The following is an 18,231-nucleotide window of genomic DNA, read 5'->3' as shown; positions in this document are numbered from 1 at the left end:
TGAGACTCCTTTGTTCTGACTTGGTGACCCACGGTACTGTCACGCCACAGTGGTCCTACGTGACCGTTACGTTGGCAACGTGACCTCCCAGGCTTAATAGTACATGTTTACGCGGTATGGTTCGTGCACGCTAACTTGACAATAGAAAAACCACCGCAATTAAAGAATAGCTTGGCATTTATGAACAAACATCGAGTATACTAAATAGGTTTTTATGAAGCATTCAGTGGCATTTTGGGTTAAAATTTCTAGCTGCTGGGCATTAAGGCAATTTGAGACTGATCCGAAGCGTAGAAGTTTTAAGCGTCGATAACAGAGCGGCATTATGGATGCACAAGACCAGAGAATTTGTCCACTAGAAAAACCAAGTTTTGGAATCGCTTGATATTTCTAACATATATCTAATTCTCTTAGGATGTTTAAAGGAACCTTTCAGCGGTATTTTGGTGCATCTTTATAACTGCTGGGCATCAAGTCTGATCGAGACCCCACCCAGCAGTCGGATCAGAAGCGTAAAATAATTCCGAGCGTCGACAACAAGGCGGCATTATAGAGCGTACAAGCTCGAATAATTTGTCCATTGAAAAAACAGATTAATTATTGGAATCGCGTGACATTACTAAACAAACATCTGATATCCTTAAAGGTTTGAAGAAACTTTCCAGTGGATATCCTCTGAAAATTTCTGACTGCCGGGTATTTTGTCTATTTGAGACTACCCAATAGCCTAGATAGTTACGCGATTACTCTACATCAAGGTTGTCACAATTTAGTGCACTGTGATGTCTTTTCTCAGCACTAAACTGAGCTTTAATAAGTATCAATACCCCATCACGGCTAAGATGCTCCCTTCAATGAATAAAGTTAGGTATCTTGCCATAAATGCAGCGGACATAGGTCAGTCAATTGCTTCTCTTATTAGTCAATTGCTTCCCTTATCAACCCGTTTAAGGCGTCTTCAAGGGAAAACTATTGTGAATAATGTGCGGTTTTGCCGAAGAAATATCTTACCTTTGTTTTCGCTTCCTTGTCCTTCTTCAATTCAGGTAAAGCTCGTATTAAATTTGGTCGACTGCAAGCTATCACTCAATCAGCTATGCGCCGATCAATCTCTCTAGCCTCTGAGAGGGAAAATGAAACTAGCTATAAAGGTCGATGTCGTGCTTCGCTGATCAGGCGCACGAGGTCTAAATTGATGCATATAATCAACAGATTTTGCAAGTTTTGTTTCCCTATATGGCAATTTGGTGTAAATGTAAAAACTATTAAAAGATTTGCCTGGATTTACAAGAACATTCCTTGGTGTATTCGCTTGTTATTTCCGAATATCACCGGTTTGGCTTTCGATCTAATCGCTAAACTGAATTATCGTTAACTTTCTGTATTCATTTGGTTTCGAAAATCACGGTGGTCAATTAACATAATCAAACAACAACAAACATATGAAAAATATGTGTGAACTGCGGTTATGAGACGTATATGAGAACGATCCTTCGCAGTAAAGCACTATTTGAGCAATAGTGAAAATCAGACCTGAAAAAAATTTCAGGCCTGTACGGGATTCGAACCACTGACCTCTGCGATACTAGTGCAGCGCTCTACCAATTGAGCTAACAAGCCAACTGGGAGCAGGCCATCAAATTAATTCGATATAAACCCGTAGATGATAAATCAAACAACAACAAACATATGAAACATATGTGTGAACTGCGGTTATGAGACGTATATGAGAACGATCCTTCGCAGTAAAGCACTATTTGAGCAAAGCACTATTTGAGTAAAGTAAAGCACTATTTGAGTAAAGCACTATTTGAGGCCTGAAATTTTTTTCAGGTCTGATTTTCCCTATTGCTCAAATAGTGCTTTACTGCGAAGGATCGTTCTCATATACGTCTCATAACCGCAGTTCACACATATGTTTCATATGTTTGTTGTTGTTTGATTTATCATCTACGGGTTTATATCGAATTAATTTGATGGCCTGCTCCCAGTTGGCTTGTTAGCTCAATTGGTAGAGCGCTGCACTAGTATCGCAGAGGTCAGTGGTTCGAATCCCGTACAGGCCTGAAATTTTTTTCAGGTCTGATTTTCACTATTGCTCAAATAGTGCTTCACTGCGAAGGATCGTTCTCATATACGTCTCATAACCGCAGTTCACACATATGTTTCATATGTTTGTTGTTGTTTGATTTATCATCTACGGGTTTATATCGAATTAATTTGATGGCCTGCTCCCAGTTGGCTTGTTAGCTCAATTGGTAGAGCGCTGCACTAGTATCGCAGAGGTCAGTGGTTCGAATCCCGTACAGGCCTGAAATTTTTTTCAGGTCTGATTTTCACTATTGCTCAAATAGTGCTTTATACGTCTCATAACCGCAGTTCACACATATGTTTCATATGTTTGTTGTTTTTTGATTTATCATCTACGGGTTTATATCGAATTAATTTGATGGCCTGCTCCCAGTTGGCTTGTTAGCTCAATTGGTAGAGCGCTGCACTAGTATCGCAGAGGTCAGTGGTTCGAATCCCGTATAGGCCTGAAATTTTTTTCAGGTCTGATTTTCACTATTGCTCAAATAGTGCTTTACTGCGAAGGATCGTTCTCATATACGTAACATAATCAACTCAAATAGCCCTTATCGCATTTACGCCCACTGTACGAGAGCTCAGGGGACTTTGAAGACAACGTCGTTCCCGCCAAAATATAAACTTTAAGCAGCTAGACGAGGTTTGCGGCGGCGACGTGGGTAGCAAACTCTGTTCGCTTTTAAGATAAGCTGTTTGAGAGCATGTCATCCTTCAGTGAGATGAGAAATCTGCTTCTTTTTTTGTACGATAGTAAAATCATCAGTAACAAAGAATTTTTGACCTTGTACGAAAGTTACAGTTCCAAGAATCCAGAATTCCCTTACAGCTCATGCCCTAAGTTTGATTTCGACCAGATGGTTGAATCAGAGTGTTTAGCGGAGTTCAGAGTGCGAAAACAGGACATAACGTTATTGGCAAATGTCCTTCAATTACCAGACTCTATCCGCTGTCCAAAAAGAACAACGTGTCACCGAACTGAAGGGCTTTGTATGCTTCTGCAGCGCTTCTCGTATCCATGTCGCTATTCAGACATGATTCATCGTTTCGCAAGACCAGTTCCTTTAATAAGTATGATTACTAATACAATGATGGATCATATTTTTTTTGAGCCATGGTCATCGTATTTCACAATGGAATTTTGATATATTGAGTCCGCCAATGCTACAGTAGTATGCAGATGTTATTCATGCAAAAGGTACACCTCTCAGCAACTGCTTTGGGTTTATTGATGGAACAGTCAGACCAATTTCTCGCCCAGGCCAAAACCAAAGAATAGTGTACAATGGCCATAAACGTGTACATTCCCTCAAGTTTCAGTTAGTCGCTCTACCAAATGGACTCATTGGAAATATGTATGGGTCTGTCGGTAAGTTATGTTCACTGGGATGCCATGAATATAAGCAGTCACATAAGGTTTCTTTAATTTATTAATTTTATTTATCTGTTTTGGTATGCAGAGGGGAGAAAACATGATGCAAGCATGTTGGTAGATTCCAATCTTCTCCAGGAATTGGAAAGGAATGCATTTTCCCCAACTGGCCAACCCATGGGTGTTTATGGTGATCCCGCCTATCCGCTGCGAATACACCTACAGGCCCCATTTCGCCATGGTGTCCTAACACCGATGATGGAACAATACAATTTTGACATGAGTTCTGTTAGAGTAACGGTGGAGTGGCTCTTAGGTGACATCATCAACGACTTCAAGTTTTTGGATTTTAAGAAAAACCTGAAAATTGGAATGAGTAGTGTGGGAAAAATGTATCTTGTATGTGCACTTCTTAATAATGCTGTTACCTGCCTATATGGAAACAAAACCTCAGAGTTTTTTGGTCTAGACCCTCCTTCATTGCAGTATTATTTTAGATAAATTCTCTCAAATAAACCGAGCAGAAATGAAGGCCATTTTAATTAAACACAAATTCATTAAGTACTTGAATTCTTCTTGGTGGTCAACAATGCAGAAGTGATCAAACTTGTAACAATAATAATGAATGAACTTGGTTATTTTTTCGAATTCACAAAACGCAAGTAAATAATAAGACATCAATTTCAACAAATACCTGTCTTTTTTCTGAAACAAATAAACACTGACTTTACATGTTCATACGTAAGGAAAATGTCACTCTTTCTTCTCAAGAAGCTTTTCAATAACCAACAGAATGGCTTGATTTGTTTGTTGTTGTTGCTGTAAGACAGTCACCATCCCTCGCTGATTCTACTCTTGCTCTAGTCTTCTTAGATCCAGCTCTTGTTGTCGTAATTCTCGCTCAGTCTTGACTTTCTCTTGCATGAATTCAACTAGTGGTTCGGTGCGAGCACTTCCCCGTTGGCGCTTCGGTTTCTCCTCGCATTCGTCGCCATTCTCTGTTGACTTGCGCTTTTTCGTTTCGCTGTATCGCTCTAAAGCTTTCTGCCTTATGTCCTCTGCCTCGCTTTTATCTTCTTTTTGCTTTCTTGACTGAGCATCACCAACTTTGTTTAAGCTTTCTTCTTTCCCGACGAGTTCTTCTAGCAAAACATCTATTTCAGACATATCGTCCACGGATATTCCACTTGCAGTTTCTTCTTGATGCATCTTAGCCTTATACTTCTTCTGGAGAAGAACCCATCGGTCTCTTACTGCCCTCTTATCTTTAAGATGAAAACAGAGTGTCTTCACTTGATTTAACTTTTCTGTGATCGATTCCCACCTTTCTTCCCTGGCAACACTTCCTTTTTTGAATGAAAACAAATCGCTCGCCAGGATTTCTCGAAGCAAAATAACATCATGATCTTCAGTCCACTCCATAGCTCTAAAAGCAAAATACGACAATTCATCTATTTGACCGATGGTCGAGGAAAAATGTAAACTTATTAAGATAAGCATAAAAATATTTTCCGTTGAAATGTCTTCGAAAGACTCAATAGTTAAGCTTACTTTGCCTTTCCATCGGAAGCGGGCGCCGACATCTTTTGCTCAAAGCTACGAGAAATGAAAATGTCCGTGTGTTTATCTATGTTTGAGTATAGAATTTGAACAACATGAAAGAAAATAATTCTAAAAAGGTAACAAGAGCAAAATAAAATGTTACAACAGGTTTGAGACAAGCTAGTGAGGGAAAAATACTCACGTTCCGGATACAACGCCAAAATGAAGGTCCTCACGTTCGCGCGAAACGAACGCGACTTGACAGACAACTCCAGAACGCCTACCGGAACAAAAAGTTACTTCCGGTCGCCGTCGCCGTCGCAAAATAGCCTGGTGCTTAAGTTCTCTACTGTATTGCGTACGGGTGCAACAGTCTATTCAGTGAATCAGCAACTGACGAGATCCGCAAGATTAGGATCGAAACCGCGGTCTTGCCAAACACGTTCAACTATCAAACTAGAGGCGAACAAAATGCACATAAAAAACCTCTCAAATAAAGAACTTACAAACGACCAGATTAATTTACTGGCAAAAGGGCTTAAATTCATTCCAACACCCGCTACAAAACAAAAACAGATCAGACAACAACTATTGTGTGACTTTGATCAGGTTCGCAAGGAGAATGCGTCTAATTTTACATATTCCGAGGGGAGGACAAAAAAACCCATCGCTGCCACGTCAAATCTACAACTGACGAGATCTGCAAGATTAGGATCGAAACCGCGGAATTGCCGTTAAAAATGACCTTTCAGAAATAGAAATTACAGAGCCAAAAGATAATTCGCGTCCAGCAGCTTGGTATTCTGAGGAAATAAGTAGTTTGAAAAAACATCGTAGAAGATTGGAACGGCGATGGCGAGGGACTAAACTTCCAGCCGATCGCCAATTGTTTATAGATCAATGCCGCACCGTCAACAACTTACTTTGTTTTTCCAAGAAATCTTATTACACTTCACTAATCAACGATAATCAGTCGGACTATAAACTTTTCTTTTTAAGACTATTGATAATCTACTACACAGAAAGTGTGATACATCTTATCCGCCATCCAACTCGCCGTCGGAGCTCGCAAATACGTTTATCGAGTTTTTTTCTGAGAAGATTACTAAAATACGTGTTGACCTTGATGCTGCAGCTGCTATTCACTCAGTTCCAAAAGTTAATTGGGTCTGTCCTTATACGTTTGATGAGTTTAATATGGTAACCGTCGATGACGTCCGTGAATGTGTTGGGAAACTTTCTTCCAAATCATGTGAACTGGACCCTTTTCCTGCCTTTGTCACAAGTAACGCTCTAGACACATTGCTGCCATTTATCTCCAAGATTATTAATACATCACTGCAATCTAGCCCAATGCCTTCTCATTTAAAAGTTGCCAAGTTACACCGTCTTCTTAAGAAGCCTTCTCTGGATCATACACAGTTTTCAACCTATCGCACCGTTTCAAATCTTGCCTTTATCAGCAAAGCAGTACGTTGAAAAGTCTGTTGCTAACCAACTAATTACCTATATTAACAAAAACGAGTTGAACGAGACATTACAGTCAGCCTATAAGCAGTATCATTGCACAGAAATGGCTCTCATTCGCTTGCACAATGACATCCTCAGAGCTAATCGTAGAACAGCAATTCTATTACTTTTAGATCTTTCTGCTGCCTTTGATACGGTTGATCAAGATATTCTTCTTTCTCGTCTACATGAATGCTTTGGAGTTACTGGCAAGCCATTTTTATGGTTCCAGTCTTATTTGTCCGATCGCATGCAGCATGTGTCTGTAGATGGCAGAACTTCCGTGGAACGTGCTCTTCAATGTGCTGTTCCACAAGGTTCTGTTTTGGGACCCATTTTGTACCTTCTCTACACTTCACCGCTCTCTGACATTGTTGTTGCGTCCAGAACGCCGCTGCTCGTCTCATCTCTCTTTCAAGAAAACATGAACGCATTACGCCTATTCTAATAAATCTTCACTGGCTTCCGATACGTTATCGCATTGTGTTTCAAGTTCTACTCATCACGTACAAAGCTCTTCACACAAATCTTGCACCATCGTACATTCGTAATCTACTCACACTTTACGTTCCAGCTCGTCAACTGCGTTCATCATCTAAAAATCTCCTTGTGATTCCTCATTTTAATTTGAAGACATACGGTGCAAGATCTTTAACTGTAGCTACCCCCACACTCTGGAACACTTTGCCGTCCGATATCATGAACAGCTCCTCATTGTCCGTTTTTAAAAACAAGCTTAAAACTTTTCTTTTTAAAAAAGCCTTTTTCTAATTTTACAAGTGTGTCACTCTTGTTAAGCGCTTTGAACTTCGAGGAAACTAGCGCTATATAAATACTTTATTATTATTATTATTATTATTATTATTATTAAAATCTGCCGATTTTTGCCGCTTTCACCGCCCTATTGAAAGTAACACTACCACAATGCAACGCAATTGGAGAGCGCACACCGCCTGGTCCGGAAAGAAGCGGATGGTAGTAAAGCATTAGGAGAAGTGTTCATTGACGTTCCATAAGCGTTTGACACTGTCAGTCATTTTGTTTTGATAGGAAAACTGTCTTGCTATGGCAAATGTCTATTTGTTCCTCCAGAAGCAGTTCGTTGAATTCAAGGGAGTATTGTTTGAACCTAATCCTGTTCTCCCCTTGCTTTTTCTCTAAGGGAGTATTCTCGAGCTGCCATTGTTTTGAAACCCCTTTAACTACGTTCACATGTCACTTACGGTCGTTTCTCTAAGACTACAACCTACGCAGATGAAAGTGATTCTCACATCCTCGAAAGATTTGGATCATGGCTATTCAGCGCAACCTTGGCGAGGACGCTAATGGTTTCGCTAGTTTGTTTCCAGATAACGAACTTATCTTCATTCTCAAAGAGGATAAAACTGAAGTAATGCTGTTTAGAACAGTAGGAAGACTAAACGGATATGTTTTCAAAGAACGAAACCTATTTGCATATGCATCTTGTATCCGCACGACAACAAGTTACATTGTAACATAACCAAAGTAAAGCGCGCGCTCTGATTGGTCAAGTTAGCGCCCCCCATTTGCCCATGGGTGTACGCTATTGACGTGAGCAAATGCAAAGACTATTTTTCCGCGCGCGCTTGTTTTTTCTGGTCACGTAAGATTTGTTAAATAAAAGGGAACGCTTTAGATACAATGTATCAATGTTATGTTATAAAACAAATGGTAAACGCCACAGCGTACACTATTGAGTTATGGATGTACTTGGGAGGTTTGCTAAGCACTCAAAAAGCTACAGTCGCTCTCGGCTATCGCCTCGAGCGACTCTTACGCTTCTTTCGTGCTTAGCAACCTCCCGCGTGCATCCATAACTCAATAGTGTAGGCTGTGGTGTTTACCATTTGTTAAATTCAAGTTCCTCAGCGTGCATTTAGACCCTACACTGAATCTTGACACAAAACACTACAATCTTTAATGTTATTTCAGTAAACACGACAACACAATTGAACATTTCAGGTACCAGAAGTAGTCTCATATACTGCAAAGCTGAGCGCAGACCTAACAAATCAGTTTTAACTGGCAAATTCTACTGAACAGAACCACTTTAATCGGCATGTTTTACACCATCAAAAATATTCTTTTAGACAACTGGTGTAAACAAAAGTTTAACTTGCGCTTGCACTGCTTAAAAATGTTCCCAGTGCTAACTGAAGTTCCTTCAGTACCAGTTTCATAGACACAGGATCTTCTGTGTTATTTTTCTTCCCGGCTTTCACTGCGTGAATGACGTCACTCGTCATATCTTTGATATCTTTCAACTCGTTGGTGCAGACTTTGATCTTCTGTTCCTTTTCTTTGTCTTTAGTTCCTGAGGATGTAGGGCAATGAGAAGAAAAGTGATTAAAAAATAATCAGAGTGGCACGCATTTATAGAGTTTATCTCTGATCTCTGATCTCCGTGGCACAAGGCTACTGAAAGTATAACTATAACTCCCTCTGGATCAGATGGCCAGTCCATTACACAGGTTACTTCCCTTAGCATTTTGTCATGAGTTTCTTGCATTCTGCCACTACGCAGTTTTACTCCCAATGAAGAGAGGCTTTGTAAGAGTAGCGCGCTTTATCCATTAATACATTCGGACTATCGGGTCGAAAGACCGTCCCGCTAACTGTTGGGTCACAGCGTCAAAATGCATTAAAGAATTAATAGCTTCAAAGCTCTTAGAAGTACAGAGGTTTTGAGTTCCTTACCCAGCGTTTCCAAAGAATTTTTGGTCGACACCATTTAGTTTAAAATGCTGTCGCAAGGGAATTTTAGTTTACTTATTGATGTCGGCGGACGCCAGATATATTTTTTCTTCTTAAGTCGCCAAAAGTGTTACTAAACCTCTCTTCTTTACCTTCCAATAGCAAACAATGGCTGTTTAGTGAGCAAGAATTTCTTATTAAATCTCGAAATTTGGTTCACGCTTTTTTGTGTTGCACGAAAGTTATTATTTTATTCTGTTTTCTTTGAGTTATTACTCTCACCCTTTGATGTCCGTCGAACCACCACTGCGACTTTCTTCAATACAACATGAACAATACTGCAGGCCATTTCCACGTGGCTGAGAAGGCGGGAAAAAATATCAACAAAATGGCTAGAAGTAGGGTCGCGAACTTTACGACGCCAAAAGTGTTCCTGCAGAACCATTTAGACCTATTATTTGCGCCTTTTCTTCATTTCCTTGGCGCAATCTATTGGCGGCAGAGGTCGTAACTAATTCTTGGGAAATGACGATTAAACTCTATCGAAGAATGACAAAAATTTGCCTGAAAACGTTTCCCGCAGATGAAAACAAAAATTATGTGTATCAAAAGAAAACGTGCAAGAAAACAAAATAACAACCGAAATAAGATAAAAAACATGTATTCTACCTTGAATGATGCTGAGTGGAAATAAATCCTTTTAGCTTTGGAAGGACGAGCTCACAGAGTTCGAGATTCCACATCGAGCTGTGCAGAAAGTAAAAAAAAGAAAAACAATCACGAAAATACAATGATAAGAATGACGATAATTATAAAAATAAACTAGGTTATCTAAAAGACAGTAATGCTACGGCACATTCTGTTGATGGTTACACAGAGTACTTATAAAAAATATCTGAGATGATGACAGCGAGTATAAAAATTATTATAAAATTAGTGTTCTTACACTTGCAAATACTCAGAATGCGAGCATCCGAAGGAAATATAGAACCAGATTACTTGATAATATAAGGTCAGAGAAAGTATGAGGGTAACTGGGCAAATATATCTGACCCCACAACTGTAGACAGGAAGCTTTGCGACCGCGCATGCACAAGAAGAGTTAAAAAAGTATCGATAAATCAGTAAATATGAAAATAGGACATTTTCGTTCCCAGAACAGAAGTCCCTCGATTTCTCCAAGCTTAGTTCGTCGTGCGTCAATCAGCCGTCGCTATACGAAGTCTTGTAGCGACATATGTACGACTAACTTTTTCGCCGATATTTTTTTCCTTAGTCGCTTAGCAATTTTTTTGTCCATGTTTGTCACCCTCATGTGTACTTAGACATGAACCTTCTGTGGTAATGCTATGGGTTGTAGAGGGAGATTCCAAGCTCTCGTAGACATTGTCACGTTAATAGGGCGACACTTTCTCTTTAAAATCAAAGAAAATTTATTTTCCCCACCAACTGCTCGGTAGCTGTTGAAGAATATTTAGAAACAATGCATGATCACGTGACATGAGTGTACAAGGAGCACTCAGCTTTGGTGTGGTGCCCAGACTCTTCTCAAAGTCCACCATTCCAGTTAACTCGATACATGCTTTCATGGCATCCATGGGTTTCCCGCCATTCCACAACTCATGGACGTGAAGTATTGTCTGCATAAAATGAAAAGGAATGTCTTAAGAACTTGTCATAATGAATCGCCTGGGGAGGGGTGGGAAGGGAGTCGAGGGGAGGATCAGTCATTTCTAACAGAGTACAAAAGGGGAGGAGGGCTATAGAAAATTGACTGCCAATCAGCTGTCCGTAAGGAAGATCATAGAAATATGGCAGAGCCTTATCGGGGGGGGGGGGGGGGGAAGGGAGGATCGAGTAAATTTTAACATTTTTATCATGATTGAACCAAAGTCTTCCAAAGTCTTACCCAAGTCCTTTGGGCAAGTGAGTCGTAAACGTCTCCATGATGGCTCAGAATGCTTTCAATAAATACATCATCCTGTAAGGAAAAGATACAAAACATGCTCATGGTCACCAGCTTCAGCACGTTACAATTTTGTCCCAGAGCCCCCTCTCTTCTTCTCCCCCGATTACTATGCGCATGACAAATAGGACCAGTAGCGATGAGGTTGTCACAAAAATCGTTAATTTAGGTAGAACTGCGCGTGCACAGAAACAAAGACTCTTTGTGTTCAGTCAGTTGAGGATTATTGTTACGTGCAGCTTTTATCAATGTGGTTACATAAAAACATTAGAAAAATTAAATTTAGGAAAACGAATTATTATCTCAACATAACTCAAACAAGCGAGTAACATGAGACCATAGCGAACAGTTATGACAAAGAATTTAGCTAGAATTCACTGCTTAATTCCTGCAATTTGTTTGGTTATTTTTTCGTCGTTATAATCATTTTCATCGTCGTCGTTACACGTCAACATTTCAAACACTTCTACAAGCAGGTTCCATCATTTCCAACAGATATCCTAAATACATGCAATAGAATCAGAATTGAAATCGAAAATCTCACTTGCCTCGGTTACATCTGGACATGAAATCGATCGAACAAACTTTGGAGGGGTGTTATCTGGCCTACATGAGGGACTCAAATTATTTTTTGCTTGTATGTCGTCATCACCAGGCTGTGAAGAGTTCCACTGTTTCCTCTCTGAGGCTTGAGACTCCGAAACACTCCTTTTATAACAAGGTCGTCTTCGACTGCAGTTGGGTTCAAGTTGGTTATCAGTCCTTTGCATCCTGATGACTAATTTTCCATGCCCTGTTTTTCCTGGTGGCAATTCTCCGCCTTCCTTATGGGGCTTAGAAGAAATTCCTAATGCTTCATTTTCTTCAAAGATTGCTTCGTCAAGAGGATAATTGCCATCCTCTTCACCTGCTTGAGTGAGGAACGCGAAATTTTCGTCCTCCATCTTCCCATCTTCCGCATTCTTACGCGCATAGTCAACTATTGCCTCGTTCTCAATTTTGCACGGAGGAATTGGTTCACCTCTCTCTTGCGTTCGATGTGTGTAAAACTCCATTGACTCACTCGCGGAACTGGGAGAGGTCTCCGAAAGGCTGTCATTACTCGACAACGCTGATTTCATAATGTCGCGCTCAAAGTCTTCAGTTTGGCAATCGTTTGTAATGTCTGCGTCATTGCTCTGTAAGAGTTCCGAAGATGAGCCAAGCTCTTCGCCATTCACTGTTGTATCTTTTATTGTCGTCCATGCTTCAGAGAAATCATGGCCTTCAGCGAGGGCTTGAGAATATTTCCATACCTTACTGAAGCTGGGGTGGTCTTCGACCTCTAAACTACACTTTTCTTCACAACGAACGCTTCTCTCATTATGCTTTAAATTTTCTAGATCAGCAATTCTGTTCCAAGCTAGAGTGAGCACGTTATTGACATAAACCTTTGCAAAGTCCTTGCAGCTTTCCTTTACTTTCCTTGAAAGTGCTAATTCACAAATTCTGCCAACATACTGAGCTGCAAATTGTTCCAGATCATGTTTCGTCTGCTTATCCAGGTTATTCTCTGTAATCATTCCAGGAATGGCAGTGTTTTTAGATGGAGCGTCTGGTTTCACATTTTGAACGCGCTGCGGACCTCTCTCGCTCACGTGACATTTACCAGTTCCCAGTTTCCGTGATCGCTTGATTCCAAAACAACTCGTAGTATTGCGCTTCACAATTTTACTCCTTTCCTTCGTAGCAAAAGAAGTGGTGAGGTTGTCATACGGAGTGTTAACATCGGCATTTTCTGTCTTATCTAAATGGCTTTCATTAGGACGATTTAATGATATCTTTTCATCTGAAGTGTTTTTTAGTTTTGCTATGAAAAGGGTGTCTTCTTCCTCAAGGATGTTGCCTCTAGATGTGACTTTTTCTACACGTGACAGATTTGCGCGGGTAACTGAGGGTGTGGCCAATATGCCGGCCGTAGAGGTCTGGGGCATATTTGGACTGTCGAGTTTGATGCTAGAGCGGAAAACAGATTTCTGAGGATAACTGTCTGTATCCGAAGAATAGCCTATGAAATAAACAGTAACGACAGCTTAATTAAAATATGTCACTATCAAACCAACATACACTTGTATCTAAACAGGAACGAGGGAATACCCACTACTTCCTTGCCACTTCTTAAAAAAACAGCGTCAGATCGCGAATAACGAATTTTTGGGATCTTAAAATGAAGACCCGGCAATCGAATCATTTGCGTTTTTAATGCAGAATTCGACGCTGAAGTCATATCTTGGCAAGGGCATCGCTAGTAGGCCTTTATGGATTATGCTAGTAAAAGTAATATATTATGCTAGTGGCATTGCTTTTTTTTTGGCGAGATTATGCTAAAATTATGCTCTTTTTTTCCAAATTATGCCCCTTTATTTAAATTATGCTCTTCGAAAATATTGCAGATAAGTCCAAAAAATAAATTTTTTAATTAGAAGTCGTTGGTCTACCAGAAAGAAATGCAACAAATTCACAATGAAACTCAAATAAACATGTGGTTCATGTTAACATGTGGTTCATGTTAACATGCACTATACATGGCCTAAAATGTGACTTCCGGTTCCGGTGCACCCCAGACCCGGGCTCAGACCGTTTCTGACGCCGCTCAGTGATTTACAGTGAACTACTAATGCTACTACTACTTGAACTAAAACTTAAAACATCGAATAACGTCACCAAGTGCTTGGGAGTAGAGATGAACAATGATCAAATTGTAGCATCAAAAATGATCCGATAATTATCAAAATATGCGAATTATGCTAGCATTGCTACTTGGCAGAAATTGTGCCAGTTTGCTTAAATTATGCAAAAAATTATACTAGTATCATCTATAAAGGCCTAATCGCTAAGGGTGGGGTCTTGCAGTGCCAATAACCCCGCCCCCCTTGAGGGGATGATTTTTTTTAAATTCAACAACCCTCATGATCAAAACTTATAAATTAGGCGACGATAACGGATCAGAAGAATCAAGCTAGCAAAAATCTCTAGAAGTGCCACATACTCAATCAGCCGGTCTTGCTTGCTGAGAGAATATGAGCCCAGTGATACACTGGCATGGAAAGCAGTGGCATCAAATAAATCATGTAAGGTACGCAGAAATTCGTACCCGTAAACATCCAACCCGCCACTCTGAAACATTTTAGAAAGGCACTTTGGTTGTGCCGAAGAGGAGGTCTGTCGCTGGAAGACACAGTTCAGTAATTCTTTGATTCTAAAGCAAAATTCTTAAAACAATGGAAAAATCTTATTTTGAAGCTACGTTTCCATATAGGCCTTATAGTTGTATTGAGAAAGAAAATATTTTTACGACGTGAAAAAAAAACTTAAATTGTAACAATGATACATTTTTTATACCTCGTGTGCATCTGTTCTTGTTTTCTTCTTTCCTGTAAAGGAAATTTTTACATCAAAAAGCATTCATTTTTAAATTGATACAAATTTAAAACAAAATCTTGTTTTTGCCATAATTCTCTCTTTCTCTATTTTTTATTCAACAAAAGAAATTAAGTTTGATATTATAGTTCTGTTATCTTCTTCCACGCAGCTAGCATCTTGTATGGGTACAATATGAAAGCAGCTAGAGAGTTGGTTTATTAAAAGTAGATTGGGTAATAACTAAGAAAGTGATATTGTTTTTGTCAGAGAATTGTCAGAGAAGTGCTCTGCTTAAATTACCTTTTCTTCGTTTTTCCTGGCCATATGCAGCCGAACAAAGTTCCTCCATCGCTGTTGTCTTCATCTTTAACTTTTTTAATCCTCTTTAAGCTTATCAGTTTTACAGTCTTCGGCAAGACTTGCTCTTTTAGAAAAGTAAGCAGCTCCTTACACTTGCTGACATCCTCACGTCGCCCATTGTTTAGGCTTACATGAAGTGTTGCGAGAACTGGTTCGGGTGTTTTGATGAACTGTCCACATGTTTCACGAACTTTCAAGTTTAGCTGCAATCCACCATTTTCGATGTCATTTGCGACCTGTGGAAAACAGAGAATTACGTTTACTTACCAACAGCAAAGAAGGGACATGGTAGCGAGTTAGACAGAGTTGGGGTCTGGGTCTGAGTGATAGCTCAGATGATGTCTCTCTCCACCCAGGAGCAAAATGGGCAGTGACCATCTGTTAGGGGAATTGAATAGAACGCCGAGGATAAGGGAGGAGGAGAGGGTGGGTCCGCAAGGTTGTTTAGTTACGATTGACGCGAGAATCACAACAAGGCTTCGAAATTTACATAATTAACATTATAGATAATCCTCATTTATCCGCAGAAGAATTCAATGCGGTTTAGCAAAGTTAATGATACAAAGTAATACATCCTAACAACGTAGCTGACATTATTACATATTACGTTATTTGTTTATCATAAAACAGTTCCTGTTTTCTCATGAATGCCGTACGGCTAAGTATTACTATGCTCACGATGAATCAATATTATCTAAACTGACTACCTACACTCTGCTGGCGTCACATTCTAAGGGTGTCCATTTCAGAGAACCGTCCTAGCAGCCAATTCGAATGAATCGCAATAAGATGGACCTCAAGTTTTTTTTTTTTTTTTTTTACTTAATATTTTCGTTCAGGCTTTTAAGAGGAGCAGAATTTACTTCCTCGCCCAGCTTCAAAAGAACAAAAACGGAAATAAACACGTCCCACTGTTCTCTTCACGTTGCAAATGCGAACACAAGTTAATTTGAAATAAAGAACTTAGAAGTCAGCGCTTGCAAAACCCTGTGCTTTTGTCTTCAAAGCCTGTTGTTTTGCTAAGGAGTAATCCCAAGATGATAAAAATAAATGCAGGTTTTGGCACGAAAATACCCACCAACGACACGAAGTTATTTTTTCAGTCTCTCATTGAAAACAATTTTTTCTTCAGAAGGCTCCTTCTTGTCGCATTAATAATCAAAAATAATAATTTATCATAAATTTCACACCGACAGCTTCCCTGCATCTGTCATGGATTTTGTGTGAGGCCAAAAAAAGAACAATACTACCTCCATTATAATTGTTTGTGGTACTTAATTTATGCTGTGAACTTAGCTTCATTATATTATTGTTTTTATTGGCTATGCTGAATTGCAGTCTATACCCATTCTAAAAGAATTAGAGAAGGTTAGAGATTTGCACTTTTTGCTTGACATTAGCCTCCTGGAATAAAGAGATACTTGCGGAAATTTATTGCGTTTCGCTCCCTTTTTCAGATCGACGATTCATCGTCTCCTTCTTAACACGATGGCAAAAAAACCCTTACCTTCACTTTCAAAACTTGAAAAATATAACGAGAAAAATTAAAGACTGAAATGATAACGAAATTTTCGCGGTATCATTATCACAGTCGCGAAATGAAAAATACTTCTAAACTGAATGCTAACACCCTGTAATATTTTCGCGCAAAATTATATAACTGTCTCTCTCTTGGCTTATGTCACAACTCGCAAATGGATAATAAATAAAAACGACATCAACAACAACACATATCAACTGCCACGAGTTTCGGAAGAAGGTAGAGTTCTTCGGAGTTCTTTTTTTCCTAATACACTTGTGTAATTCCCCGAGTACGTCATCTTTTACTATTCATAATTTGTTTATAAGTTAAGTTTGGCGTCAAATCGAAATTAAAAAAAAGAAAAAAATTGATTATATAACGCGCAAAAATATAGAGGAAGGTTTGTTTTGACTTCTCAAAGACCGGAAGCATAGAAAAAATATACCGCAGAAATAAAAAATCATCGATACATTAAAAAAAATGAGAAAGAGATATTATCAAGGTTTCTCCTGAAAAAAATGGCTTTAGTCCACTGAGGGAATCTTACCGCCATAACTGTATTCTCCACGGGAGAAAAATATCTCAGTATTGAGAATTTAATTTCCATAGCGTACTTAGGTGTGAACCAGACTTTGAAAACCGCAGTATTTCATCAAAATGAAAATCAGATTTTCCTTTACCCAATTATAACTTGCAGATCGGAGTATATAAAAAATAATTCCAAAAAAAATCCAGTGTATTGCTTGAAAGCCTGGATGTTCGGTTGAAAAATCGCTCGAAAGTTAATCTTCGCGTCTCTTCAATGTACAATTGACAACGTGTAATGAATTAAAATATCTTTTCTGACAAGGGACAAGTTGAGATCTCGCTCACAATAACTTGTACAAACCTCGACTTGAGCATCGCAGCAGAATTTCTTCCCTATGAAGGAAACTGCCAACATTTTAACTATAAATGTTTTTCTTTTTGTTCGAAGAAAGGCGGAACACTCCTGGGTTGTTTCGAGTTGGCGTCGAAAGCGTCTTTCATGAGCCGCAGGTGATCGTGTATACAAGTTTACGAATACATTAGCATAAATCATTTATCAATTTCACAAATTAAGAATTTGGAATTGCCTTGCCAATTGGCAGAGAGAGTTGTATCAGTACAAACAACGTCCTTTCTAAATATTTTAAGAAAATTGTTTTCACGACTTTTGTCAATAGGAAGAAACAATTTCATGAGAGCTTGTGTATTTTTTTTTTTTTTTTGATATTGTACAATGACGTTGACAGAGCTCGAAGCACACCACGAGCGCACGATGTACAATGGACAAAAAAGAAAGAAAGAAATGATAACAGAATTAAAAAGCAAAGGAAAAACGAGGAGAGCATTAAAAAGATTTAAAAGTGAAGATGATCGTTCTCTCTGTCTCCGATCATGCCGCTTTTATCGATGTAACAACGTCGAAAATGAATAAAAGAACAAATTAATGAATTTATCAATAATTAATAAAATAAGTTTTGAAAAAGGGGGAAAAAATGAAATAATTGGCATCCTACTTTTTGCTTTAAAATTTTGGGACGCGAGGAACTTTAATTTGGGGGTGAGGAACTTTTCTGTGCGCCTCAGTCCTAGAGTTCCGCGTAGCGCACTTTTCACTGCGATCTAGCTATGGACCACGTAGGTTACTAGGGACAGAAAGATGCCAACCTATGTTGATATCGAATCTAGCGAGATTTACAGATAAGAAAGGATGAAGCCATTAATGCGTTGGAG

At 39.2% G+C, this 18,231-nt stretch overlaps 1 protein-coding gene and 2 pseudogenes across 1 annotated transcript; 1 reads left to right on the top strand and 2 right to left on the bottom strand.

The window, feature by feature from the left end:
• The first annotated feature begins 2,789 nt into the window (after nt 1-2,789).
• On the top strand, nt 2,790-4,107 carry LOC148731929 (uncharacterized; annotated as a pseudogene).
• On the bottom strand, nt 3,973-5,599 carry LOC148731928 (uncharacterized; annotated as a pseudogene).
• Nucleotides 5,600-8,422: 2,823 nt separating this feature from the next.
• On the bottom strand, nt 8,423-17,523 carry LOC111335992 (uncharacterized). The gene is made up of 9 exons (XM_022942003.2): nt 17,363-17,523; nt 14,892-15,187; nt 14,571-14,602; nt 11,738-13,236; nt 11,133-11,204; nt 10,670-10,863; nt 9,893-9,970; nt 9,506-9,582; nt 8,423-8,843 (listed from the first exon to the last, which is right to left on the bottom strand). The coding sequence occupies exons 1-9, from the start codon at nt 17,414-17,416 to the stop codon at nt 8,641-8,643; spliced, it is 2,505 nt and encodes an 834-aa protein (XP_022797738.2). The 5' UTR covers nt 17,417-17,523; the 3' UTR covers nt 8,423-8,640.
• Between the last annotated feature and the right edge of the window lie 708 nt (nt 17,524-18,231).

Source organism: Stylophora pistillata, chromosome 5 (genome assembly GCF_964205215.1).
Source record: "Stylophora pistillata chromosome 5, jaStyPist1.2, whole genome shotgun sequence".
NCBI classification, from domain to species: Eukaryota; Metazoa; Cnidaria; class Anthozoa; order Scleractinia; family Pocilloporidae; genus Stylophora; species Stylophora pistillata.
The sequence above is the reverse complement of the archived record's forward strand: the minus strand, read 5'-3'. Positions and strand labels throughout refer to the sequence as shown.

Bases quoted from the DNA above. Each gene is read 5' to 3' on its own strand.
- LOC111335992 (XM_022942003.2), bottom strand. From the start codon at position 17,416: ATGTTGGCAGTTTCCTTCATAGGGAAGAAATTCTGCTGCGATGCTCAA. The intron at 15,188-17,362 runs GTTTGTACAAGT...TGTTTTCCACAG, and splicing joins GCTGCGATGCTCAAGTCGAG to GTCGCAAATGACATCGAAAA. The intron at 9,971-10,669 runs GTGGGGAAAATA...CTTTCTGCACAG, and splicing joins CAACAGCTACCGAGCAGTTG to CTCGATGTGGAATCTCGAAC.